Raw genomic sequence first — 13,481 nt, forward strand, 5'->3', positions numbered from 1 at the left:
ATAAATATACATTACTAAATCCATTATACGGACTATCGTAACGCTACTCTAAGATTTGTTTCATTAATGTAATTCTCAAACACAAACGTCCTGTTCGTTCTCTTAAAGTTTTTAAACACTAAGGCGTAGTTTTCACTATTAAAGTTTTTTGATAATTTAAATGAGAAGTGCTTAAATCGCATTCTTTAGAATATTAATTTTTGTATACCTATATTGGTTCTGGTCATCTAAGTTTTCGCAATACCCTAAAATGCATTTTGTATAATTCTAAAAACACTCGTTCGTCTGAGAAGTAATGGTTATTGAGACAAGCTCTAGCTATGTTTTGATGGTATTTCTCTGTTTAAACGTCACAGACTTTAAGTTTCGCTCTGTTATAACCTTATTCAAATATGTGTTGCAGGTTTGTAGATTAACTAAGCTTAGTGTCCCTTTTCATGGACTAAAACTAGGGCATGCGCCTTTAAGGAAACCACTTTAAAAAAAACTAATACAACAACAAACAATAAATTAAAAGTTTATTTTTGTTAGTAAATCATTCACATTTATTACATTACGTCAGCCATATGATTAAGGACCATACGGGCGACAGGAAACCCGCTGCCGCGATGTCATGAGTTACTCTGTTCGATTAACAGAACAGGATCTTTTACATGCATAATCCCAGTCAGGATAGTACATACCACAGCCTTTGTTATAATGAGAAATAGCCCAATGAGTCCAACAACGGGGATCGATCCTAGACCGACCGCGCATCAGGAGAGAGCTACGTTCCGGCCCTTACCATAATTTAAGTCTAACATCTACTCATGTGATCCAGTCAGGTTGGCAGTGTTATAATAATCTTGATCTGAGATCTGTGACTGTGTTGGTTCATTGACGTGGAGGTACACGTGGTCTCCTTCAACATTCGACGGCGTGTTAACATACTGTATAGCATTATGTTGTAGATGTGCATACGTGTTGCCAGTATTGTCATCAGTATTATAACTGTTAACATAATTATTAGCTACGGAAATGTTATGATTTGTATCAGCATTGTTAGGGTTAACATCCCTAATGACGTAATCAGCATCGTCATCATCACCGGTGTTTTGTTTCCCTTTCGTTCGTTTCTTCCTGCAAAATATAAACATTAAAGTTACATCATCATAATCATCATCATTACTATCATTATCATCAGCATTGTCATCATCATTCTTATTTTCAGAAGCAGTCACATCATCGTCATTATTAAACTCATTATCATCGCATCATCATCATCATCACCAGCAGCAGCATCGTGAGTAGCAGCAGCACCAGCAGCATTAAAGTCATCACTAAAAATAAGCAATTGTGTATGATACCATACGCAGTATAAACGTGTATCTGGGAAGGAAGGAAATATTTTATTTAACCACGCACTTAACGGTTATATGGCGTCAGACATATGATTAAAGATCACACAGATATTGAGAGAGGAAGCCCGCTCTCGCCACTTCATGGGCAACTCTTTTCGATTAGAAGCAAGGGATCTTTTATATGCACCATCCCACAGACAGGATAGTATATACCACGGCCTTTGTTACACCAGCTGTGGAGTACTGGCTGGGCCGAGAAATAGCCCAATAGGTCCACCGAAGGGGTCTATGCTAGATCGATCGCGCATGAAACTCTCAAAACAAATACGTGTAATGTACGGACCTGTGAACTGGGCGCCTCATGTCATGGACACATGATCGATTATTACCAATGAAATACATCAACATATTTTTAAATAATATATAAGTTATTTCCCTGATTATGTCCATGCACGTTCTCCTGGTCACACACCTCAACTATTTGGATGGTGTGTCCAGGACAGTGGGTAAATTGTTAGTGGTTAGTGAGAGAAAAGATCGTATAGTGGTCTTACACCTCTACACTGAACCGTTAACTATCGCTCTGGATGGGTGCCGGTACCATGGTTCGAACCCCGTAGGCCGATGGCTTCTAAGACACTACACAGTCAATAATTCACAGCGGGATATTTCATGTAACGCATTTACTCCACATCTAAACTGGAAGTGTCAGTTACCTTATATAAATGATAATCACAACAACCACTACGACGACTATCAGACCTGCACCAACGGAACCACCTACAGCAGCCGCAACTACAAGAAAAAAAGAAAGATTTATTAAAAAGTCTCACATTTTGCATTATTAGAAAATAATGTACGTATCCAAATATAGAGCGTCATTAGAGGTTGCCACACAATAATATACTGTATTTAAAAGTACACATTATTCAATAAAATAATAATAATAATGAGCATTACAACAACAACAACAAAAACAACTATAGTATTATTGTTGTTGTTATTAGTATTGTTATTATTGTTATAGTTATTATTGTATTTGGCGTTTTGGTGATGATTTACCTTTGAATCTTGTTGTTTATGTAGACTAGAAGACTATTTAGTACCTGGGAAATCTTTCGGGTCTGTGTGTATGTTCGTCTTGTGTACAGGAACTGTCGTATCTGATATCTCCGACTTAACCGGCTCTGTTAATGAAGAAGTCGTATCTACTTTCTCTGACATGGTTGATTCTGTTCGTGATGAACTCAGTGTTGTGGATCTCAGTGAGGTGGTTTTGTCGTCTGACTGGGTTGAGCTCGACATCGACCTACCGTCTGACGAATAACACTGAAGACTCAACGAACCTAGAGATGCGAAAAATAAAATGATGATACGGAAACAAATGGCAAGACATAATCTCGCCGAAGTTACAAAACCTGTTTATGTCTTACACGCGTGTAACTACAAACATTCACAATGCTTAAATACCTGCGTTTAACGGGACATTCCTGAGTTTGCTGCATTGTAAGATGTTTTCGACTAATAAAATATTTCTACGATTAAACTTACATATTAATATATTTTCTTGTTTAGAATATCAGTGTCTGTAAATTCAATGTGTTTCTGGTCGTTTTAATATTTGTAAGAAGCCTAAACTGGATTTTGTCTTCAAATAATTTCATACGTACGAAAATATTATATTTTAAGAAATAAAATGAAATTTAACCTAGTACAAATATTAGAACGATCAAAAACATGTTTAATATACAGCCACTAATATTTTATGCAGAAAAATATATTTGATATGTAATTACAATCGTTAAAATGTCTCTGTTAGTCGATAGCATCTTAAAAATTGCAGCAAACTCAGAAATGTCCCTTTAAGAAAACACAGACTTCGTAAATTCGGTCCTAATAATGTTTAATTGATGGAACTTTATCACACAGACACATATATAGTTCATTACAAGAATAACATTCACAGTATAAATACAAGCAATGTAAATAATACATCTGAGTTATGAGGCACTATTCGCTAAAAGTATATAAAAGACGAACCAAAAAAACAACCCAATATAGTACCGTAATGAAAACAATGGCAGCACAAATAAAACAATACGATATACACAGTTGCGATATGTTGTTGCAAATTAAGACAACTCACAACCAAAATAATGGATAAAATTCAAGGAATTTATTTGTAATGTAATCATTGCCATGTCATCATAAATGCACACACACACACACACACACGCATGCACACACACACATGCATACACACACACACACACACACACACACACTCGGAGACGGACACGCACACACACTCCGAGACACACACACACACACTCGGAGATGCACACACACACACACACACACACACACACACACATACACACTCGGAGATGCACACACACACACACACACACACACACACACACTCGGAGATGCACACACACACACACACACACACACACACTCGGAGATGCACACACACACACACACACACACACACACACACACACACACATCAAGCTTATTTTATCGCATACATCTAATGTCACATCCACGTAGACCAGTGTAACAACACTGCAGTATTTAAGGGTCACAGGTTTGGTACTGCATATAGGAACGCAGGACACGTTAGTGGTTGTATATAGCTCAGTTACATAACACTCCAGTGGGGTGCATAAGTTGAAGAATCCATCTTCTTATGACAGATTCGTTTTAATCGTGCTCTACAACTCTCATATCAGAGGTTATGGTGTTGGCTATTCTTGTCTGAAATGTGTTTGACGATTACGTAACTACCTAATACACTTTTAACTAGATTCTTCGATCATGTACATATATCCATATAATATTTAAGCACGGCAAAACTGGGCCGAGCATAGAACTTTGAGAGGGAATTGCTTTAGGGCAGTATTTGTCATTGTTGTCAGTGGTTGGATGTAGCTCAGTTTAAGGATACTCTAGTTGTCAGAGGCCCGCTTCAATCGTGCTCCACGACTGTCATATAAGAGTTCTTGGTATAATATGCCGCTTTGTCTGTAGAAAAGTGATCACTGATGCTAATAGATATTAACTTTTGTAAGGTGCAGGATTCTCTTCAAGATGGCGTGTCGTAATTAATACATTATTTACACAAAATATAACAACATGTTGTGGTGTCACTACACAAAAGTTGATTTCGTGTGTAACAGGACAGCCTTGTATCTGACATAGAAATCCTATATTTAGCGATCTCCAACACCAAACTTACACTGTGAGAAGGGAGCGGGATGTAGCCCAGTGGTGAAGAGCTCGTCTGTAACGCCATCGGTCTAGGATCGATCCCCGTCAGTGGGCCCAATGGGTTATTTCTCGTTCCAGCCAGTGCACCATGACTGGTATATCAAAGGCCGTGGTATGCGCTATTCTTTCTGTGGGATGGTGCACATTAAATATCCCTTACTACTAACAGAAAAATGTAGCATGTATATGTAAAAATTACCAAATGTTTCACATCCAATAGTCGATGACAAATAAAATCAAGGTGCTTACGTGGTGTCATTAAACAAAACAAACTTGAACTTTAACATCGTGAGAAACGGAGGCTATTTCATTTTTTTTCAATACGATTTTTATGTCAACGAGTGATGTGTGAAAACCATATTTTCACGAATTGCGAAGCATTCAATTGAAATATGTTTTTCTTAAATATCATATATATTATATACATCTTTCCTAATTTTATCGTATCGAAAACATGTAACGCATTGATATATGATATAGTTGCAGATAATTTACTTAACCATGGACTTTTTAAAACAAATATGAATATTGTCATTATTTAACTATTAAGTTAATACTTATTTAATAATATTGCGGTGCAAACATACCTGACCAAGCGATCGTTAAAACACACACACACAAAACATGAATCGAACTGGAAGTTAAACTTAACTTACACTCAACGATAGGATACGTTAGTGGTTTACCATAGCTCATTTACCTTCAGACTCCGTATGTCAATCAGTTTTATCCATACTTTTACCGTAATTAAACTTAATATCCACTTTTTATAAATACAAATGTCTACATTACATTGTTTTTCTATTTTGCATATGCATTGGTAATCATCAAGTTAAAAATAGACGAACCAAGTGGCATTGACCTCAATAATTAAAACGTAATAATTTACAAGGGAGATTATTGAATCATGAATTTGTTCACAAAATATAAATATAATTTCTATATTTTCACTCTAACTAAATGCATTGTACAGTGAAAATATTACTTTTCATCGAATATCACTTTCATGGTTTCTGTAGACATATATTTCGTCGTCGATAAATAAAATAATTCGTTATACATTTAGATTTTTACAAGCAAGCGTCATAAAATATACCTAGAAAAAACACATTCATACACACGCATACACAAATACACAAATAGACTGACACAATAAACATACATTCAAAATGAAGTATTTATACCTCCGCCTCTTTGACTGTAGATTTGTAGACAGTAAGTGACGTTAATGGGTGCATTGCTTGTTTCCAGCTCAATCAAATTACTAGATTGAGTAATATTTCGTGCAAAATCTGCTCCATACCCAACTGAACTGTTGTCATTTACATAACTATAAGCCAACTTAATATGTGTGTCTATAGTCAGTGTTGATTCACAGTTCACGTCTGGAAGTTTGACAGCAGATATGCCAACCATCGTGTGTTGTGATGCGTGGAGAGAGCAGTTACAGGTGATGTCTGTGTTGACTGGTACAAACACGTCAAGAAGTAGGCTGTTAACATTTCTGATGACTTCATCTTTACACATATGTGCGACTAAAAAATATATTAATAATAACAACAATAATAATAATCATAATAAGGACAACAATTAGTATTATTACTATTATTATTATCATCAATATCATCATCATTAATATCATTATTAACGATTAAAACAATATAACAATAAGACTACATTTAATTTGAATAAATAAAATACGTTAATAAATCTAAATACTATAAAATTACAAAGTACATACAGACTAGTAGTGACAGTTTTAATTTTTGTTTTAGTGTTGAAGCTCGTACAAACTACACTGTAATGATGCAACCGCTAAGTATTCACGCCAGTTTTGTAATAAATATTACAATAGTAGTTGCTGATACACTGCAATCGCAACTGACATCGCAACAGCACCCGCTATTGTAATAAATGTTCAACTATCTTGTCTAGATAATGTATCTACATGTATTCATGGTGAAAGATCATTCCAAGCATACATTTGGTTTAAAATCCAACCAACCATGTTAATCGCTTTGAATTAAAACTCGCGCAACTTACCTCAACAGGGCGGGAAGCATCTTCATAAATCAAGGCTAATATTCGTTCCTCGTATTCAGCCTTTATACATGGCCTCAGATTACAGTTATCTTCCCATTTGGTTGTCCAAAATCCGGAAATTTGACCGCGCAAGTAGTCTGCTGTTTGACTGTGATTATTACATGGCAGACAAGTATGAAGTGGCAACTGTTTGACTGAAGTGACAGGGGATAGCATGTAGTTTGTAAACGTGTAACTTGTTGACATTGAAGACTTGTTTGTGTTAATTCCGGCCCATGCAAAAGTAGTGCTTTTTGTGTAAAATGGGTGTACTCCGGCCTGGTTTAGAGGGTGTTTCTGTTTAAACCAATATGCTGAGAGAAAGAGCTGGACAACAGGGGTTGCCCTTTTCAGGGTATGTGTCCCCCATGCAGGCAAAGGTACATACACAACTTCACGGGCCTGCTGATATTAATAAAAAGTTATAGCCACTAAGGCTATATAGAAACATATAGCGAAATTAATTGTGGTCTGAGGCCACATGTAGTCAAGATTACTGATATCCACTACTAGCGCCCTCTATTGGAAGAAAATTTGTAACACCGAGTATGTCCCTTACACGATGACATCGCTGACCAATCATAGCATCGGTAACATGTGACAATCTTGAAAGCAATATCAAAAATTAACCGCCGGACGCTGACGTTGCCATCTTTGTTTACAATAACAAGGGAATCTATAAGGAGCGTTGCGATTCGTTGCAATCAGATCTCATCGCATCCAATGAAATTTAAGCATTTTGTGGCACGATTTCTTGACGACATGTATCAAAGCTGAATACGAGGAACGAATATTAGCCTTGATTTATGAAGATGGGCGGGAAGTAGCCCAGTTAATGTAAAGCAAGGACTTGATATTGATCACCCTAGGTGGACATTTGGTATAATTTTCGTCCGCACCCCCCTAACAATATTTACTAGAACCTGTCTAAGTTTAGGGTTAGGGTTATGGTTAGTTATAAACGATACCTTTGTAAACATTTTGTTCTATAAAACATAATGTTTATATTTCGTAATCCAGTATCACTACATTTTGCCTTTGAAAAATAAGAGATTTTGACTATTATGTGTAAAATTTCCTTCACAAGGGTGCATTTGGTGCGGGCGGAAATTTGTCCGACCTGTAAATGGGAAATTAGGAATAGTCCATACGGCGGCAGTGGCTTTCATTTTGCATTCTATATAGGTTTTTTCATTCCGTTCATGTTTTGTTAATTCCATCATTGACGTATGTTCATCCTAATTTTGTTAAATGTTCTAAACATTTTATCCCAAAGGCTCTTATAACGGCCAATGTTTCAATATTGATTAATTGTAAAACAAAATTGATTTCGATATCGGAATATACAACAAGAATTACCTAAGATCGTTTTTAAAAAAAAAAATTATTGTTATATATTATTTTAAATAAATTAAATAAATCAATAAATAAATACATATGAAACAAATATTACAAAAGCAGTAGAAGTGACATCGTGTTCACAACCACTAACATGTTTTTTTTTTTTGAAGAGATGGGAAATTAGATTCCAGTGTAAAACGGTTTCATGGTAAGGAACAATTAAACAAAACAAAAAACAAAAAAACAACAACCCAAAACCCCCCACAAAAACCCACCCCACCACAGCCACACTCATTCGTTCTCTCTCTCTCTCTCTCTCTCTCTCTCTCTCTCTCTCTCTCTCTCTCTCTCTCTCTCTCTCTCTCTCTCTCTGTCTCTCTCTCTGTCTCTCTCTGTCTCTCTCTCTCTGTCTCTCTGTCTCTGTCTCTCTCTCTGTCTGTCTACTCTCTCTCCTCTCATCTCTCTCTCTCTCTCTCTCTCTCTGTCTTGGACCTCTCTCTCTCCTCTCCCTGTTCTGTCTGTCTGTTGGCTCTCTCTCTGTCTCTGTCTCTCTCCTCTCTGTCTGTCTCTCTCTCTGTCTCTCTCTGTCTCCTCTCTGTCTCTGTCCTCTCTCTCTCTCTGTCCTCTTCTCTCTGTCTGTCTGTCTGTAGCTGTCTCCTCTCTCGCTCTCTCTCTTACTCTCTCTCTCTCTCTATCTCTCTCTCTCTCTCTCATCTCTCGTCTCTCTCTCTCTCTCTCTTCTCTCTCTCTCTCTCTCCCTCTCTGTCTCTCTCTCTCTCTCTCTCTCTCTCTCTCTCTCTCCTCTGTCTGTCTGTCTGTCTCTGTGTCTCTGTCTCTCTCTCTATCTCTCTCTCTCTCTCTCTCTGTCTCTCTCTCATCTGTCTCTCTGTCATCCCTCTGTCTCTCTCTCTGTCCTCTCTCTGTCTGTCTGTCTGGTGTGTGTGTGTCCTCTCTTCTCTCTGTCTCTCTCTCTCTCTCTCTCTCTCTCTCTCTCTCTCTCTCTCTCGCTCTCTCTCTCTCTCTCTCCCTCTCTCCCTTGTCTCGTCTCTCTAAATCTCCCTGTTCCTGTCCTGTCTGTCGGTCTGTCTCTCTCTCTGTCTCTCTCTCTCTCTCTCTCTCTCTCTCTCTCTCTCTCTCTCGCTCTCTCTCTCTCTCTCTCTCTCTCTCTCTCTCTCTCTCTCTCTCTTTCTCTCATATACATGTATGCTTTTTCGATATAACTTTTTTTGTCCAGGTGTGTAAATTGTTAAATAAATTCAGTAATAACAAGATGTAATATTGAATATTACTGAGCATTTGTTAAAAAAGGATGTCACGTTATATATTTTTAAAACGAGAAAAATATTTATATAAAAAAGTATTTAGCTAAAAGCGAGTATCAAATCAAATGTGTTATATGTTTTAGTGTTTTCATTACATCCGAATATGACAAGATCAAAAGACAGTTTTAGGTTAACAATATGATTACAATTATTTTGACAGCCAGTTTAACAAATTGTTTCAAAAGTTCTGAACGGTACTACATTCCCAAAATAGATGCTCTATAGATTCTTTATTTATTTTTATTTTTACAAAACGTACTTGCTTCACTGTCAGTGAGTTTTAGTTTATAAGTGTAAATATTGGTAATCAGCATCCTGTGTAATATTCTATATTGAAACCATCTTACTTTATTTCTTGCGTCGTAATGAAAGGCTTCAGAAAAATGGCTGACCGATAGACCTCTTTCACATTCCACTGTGCATGTGCATGATCAACTCGTGGACACTAACCGTTAATATACACGAAATATTGAAATTTGGCCAGCGTTATGAAAATAAAAAATAATCATGCACTAGTTTCTTTTAGGGAAGGATATTCAATGTTATTCCGATTCAAAACGACACCGCATCACATATTCATACGTCATTTGAATATCGATTGATGGCCGACTTGAATTATAGTTGTATATACAGTTTACAAAAATACGTTGTATTTAAGTTTGAAAATATACAATAAAGAGATTATTACCCTCGTGTGTTTCGATATCGTCAATATTATATATTAGCAATAAACATAATGTATTATTTTTATTCCTAGCATATGATACTGACGATACCGAAACACACCCTTGTAATAACCTTTATATATTAATTTTTAAACTTCGGAGGAACCAGATATTTCAAAGGAAGATGTCTGATATAAATGATAGTGAAAAGTATAAAACAAAGAGAAACAAACAAGATAAATAAAATAAGATAAATAAACAAACAAATATTAAATAAATAAATAAAAAATAAAACATAAAAAAATACATATATACATACATATATATATATATATATTTAAAACTTCGTAAATGCCAGATATTTCAAATGAAGTTGTATGTGTCTGATATAAATTATAGTGAAGAGTAAATAAAAGAAAGAAAGAAAATATTTTAAATGAATTTGTATGTGTCTGATATAAATGATAGTGAAAGGTAAATAAAATAAACAGATAAATAAATAAAATAAATAAAATAAGATAAGATAAATAAATAAATAATTTGTGGACAGACAAGTAGAATTGATTAGTTGTTATATGACTTTTTTTAATGAAACAATAAGGGGAAAACAGAGCAGTGAAAAAGGTCTATATGAGGTAGACGTTTTGGAATTGCTTTAGGGGTAAGGGGAGGGCATATTTTATTAAATTTTAAATACTGATACATGTGGAGAATTAAACATCACTGGAAATCCGCGTGAATATAATTATAGTTGTTAAAAGTAGCGAACACATCCCAATTAAGTTCATTTTTGTCTTATGAATCTTTACATTTTGCCTTGTTAAATCCCTTGACAGACGGCTCCAGAGACTTTGTCTAAGTTAATGTTTCACTGATTTTGGTCTTAAGCTGTTCCGATGTAAACTTTAGTAGACCGTTTTTCGCAGCCATTATACTATCTGATACGAAATATATACGTTAGTTGTCAGTTTCACATCTCCTTCGAAGCTACTCACAAAGGTCTGGACAATTGTCGATCATTGTAAATAGCCTGGATACAGTCTAATTGGACAAGAGACGTTACTCTTCGTGCACATGCGCAATGGGAATGAGAAATACCTCTATTAAGGTCTAAGTGAAACGATTTTGCCATTTTGGAATAGCGGTGATCGGCACTTCCGAGAATGTTAAAAAGCTAGCATGCAATCCTTCCAAAAATAATCATTTATATTTATTAAACACAATTTGAGGTGAATATTACCAAATAGAACAATTTCACGAACTTCGGGAAAAATTACATATAAAAGAGGTTTCCATTTTGAATCTTTATTTTCTAATTTTCGTATCCAAGTTATTTTAAAAGCTTTTACATACTTAAAAAATATCTATCATCCCCAGACTACCCTTTTTAGTAGGTTTCTATATTGTTATTCGTTTTATCTTATCTGGTTTATTATTCCTGCAACTGGAACAATATGTTCTGTAATTCTTTTCGAAAAGATTCTGTCGGGTTTCGTATAGTTAAACATAAATAGTTAAGCTTGGATATTAATAATGCCTTTTTCATTGCTATCTTACCAATTGGTGTTAAAATCCTTTTTATCCACGTATTTATAATATGTTTTATCTCGAAAAATTTAATAATTCTGAGCCTGAATGTCTCAGTTCCGTTTTCTCTTCATCGATCCATGGGGTTACAATCAACAACAAATTCCATTACAAAAGCTACGTATCAGATAACAGTCCTGACCATAACCGTCCAAAATTATTTCACTCTTCCTCACTAAATCAACACTGAGGTGCAGAATGGTTTAGTGGAAGTATCATCCAACGGTGTTTGTTTGTTTGTTTGTTTGTTTGTTTACAAGTCAGCACATTTACTATTCACTGTGAATATTAAATTGATTTTATTACACAAAATTGTATTGTTGTGTTTTATCTTAATGAAAGCTGATTTTGCTCTCAGTAACACGAAGTAGTTTTAAAACCGCCGTCGAATAAACTATTTGTGAACTCTAAATATGGGTTATTAACCTCGATTGTGGGCGGGACCTATGCTGACACCAGCTGCTCTATAAATATGTTCATGTCTTTTACTATGGAAATTAGCAATGGAATCATCAAATTAATGTTTCTGCACAAATAAATATGTAGACACAACAATAACTATTTTCCCCAGGGATCTTTGTTTTAAGAAAACGTTTAACTGCAATGTGTAATATCCTTTTTCCAGAGGAGCTTTATTTTATTAGTGGAAGTTATTATCGTAATGTGTGACGTGTCAGCTGCAGGTGTGCACCAGCTGATGTATATCGATGTTATTGGTTGATGAATTCTAAGCAATAATTATAGGTAGATAATAAACAAAATACTACACTCCTTTCAGTTTAGTACCATTTTTATGAACGAGTACATTACAAAATGATATTAAACTGAACGTCGTGTAGTATTATCTATGAATTAAATTCAACCACTAGTATAACATATTTTTCACGTAACAATCCCAGACAAAAAAACATAGAAGTAAGGACTGTAACATCATAAAGCATGATTACGATATCAGTTGCAGCATTACTATTGATATATATGGACTGGGTTGTGTGGTACATACATGTGTTCTTTTAGAGACCAAATTCTGATACTACCAACTGTCATGACGGAGTTGGCCCACTCAATTATCTAACGACTTCTACGACTTTCTTTCAGTTACTAGTCTAAGTAATATACAACCCCCAAGACAGATTACACAACTTCGCTGTGTGACAGTTGGTAGTCTGAAACCTAGCAGCTACATTATGATACCGCTTTAAAATAATAGGAACAGTACTTCTGTAGTTTCAATAAAATGAACACATTTTTTAGTATGTTATGGGACTAGTATTCTTCCCATTTGTATCAATAGTAATATATACGTAATCTAAGCAACACACGTATTTCATTACATATTTGAATTAGGAAAATTCTTTGTTAACGATTCAGGGCAGGCCGTGTTAGCTGGAAAGACAAAAGTGAATGTACATGTAGCATATAATACAAGTAATGACAAATAGTATTGCTATGACCCTGTGACGGTACATGCTCTTAATTTCTTTTCGCCTGTGGCGATATTAATTGTTTTAGAAGGCCGTATGCAGTTCCATTATGCACTTAGCCCAGGTCGGTACTTTGTTACGTGATACCTCTGCGCGACGGCCGTGTGCAGTTTCTAATACACACCCAGCTAGGTGCGGAGGCCATGTGGCCAGTAGTTACGTAATACCTCCGCGCGACCATGGAATCTCTAGCGAACTGGCGACATTAAATCTGACGATCTGAGGAAAAAAAATACCGTTTGGTCGCGGTGGAAAAAGCACTTGTAGGGATTCGGTGCCGCGATGTACCCCAAGGCGATATTCGCTGTCTCTGAGAGTTTTGAATAAATAGCTAGGATTTAGAGTATCGAGGAAAAATTTGGGAAGTATCCAGGGGACCGGACG

The 13,481-nt window shown here is 35.8% G+C and overlaps 1 protein-coding gene across 1 annotated transcript; it reads right to left on the reverse strand.

Moving 5' to 3' along the window:
* Positions 1-580: 580 nt before the first annotated feature.
* LOC121366943 lies at positions 581-2,682 on the reverse strand. Its single transcript, XM_041491171.1, has 3 exons — positions 2,447-2,682; positions 2,057-2,135; positions 581-1,119 (listed from the first exon to the last, which is right to left on the reverse strand). Exons 1-3 carry the CDS (start codon positions 2,643-2,645, stop codon positions 804-806), a joined length of 594 nt encoding a protein of 197 aa, XP_041347105.1. The 5' UTR covers positions 2,646-2,682; the 3' UTR covers positions 581-803.
* Between the last annotated feature and the right edge of the window lie 10,799 nt (positions 2,683-13,481).

The sequence above is a fragment of the Gigantopelta aegis genome, unplaced genomic scaffold (genome assembly GCF_016097555.1).
Source record: "Gigantopelta aegis isolate Gae_Host unplaced genomic scaffold, Gae_host_genome ctg7840_pilon_pilon:::debris, whole genome shotgun sequence".
NCBI classification, from domain to species: Eukaryota; Metazoa; Mollusca; class Gastropoda; order Neomphalida; family Peltospiridae; genus Gigantopelta; species Gigantopelta aegis.

Excerpts from the sequence above, each read along its gene's own strand:
- LOC121366943 (XM_041491171.1), bottom strand. The coding sequence starts at position 2,645 with ATGTCGAGCTCAACCCAGTCAGACGACAAAACCACCTCACTGAGATCC. Across the intron at positions 2,136-2,446 it reads AGACCCGAAAGATTTCCCAG|TTGCGGCTGCTGTAGGTGGT; the intron begins GTACTAAATAGT and ends TTTTTCTTGTAG. Across the intron at positions 1,120-2,056 it reads GTGATTATCATTTATATAAG|GAAGAAACGAACGAAAGGGA; the intron begins GTAACTGACACT and ends TATATTTTGCAG.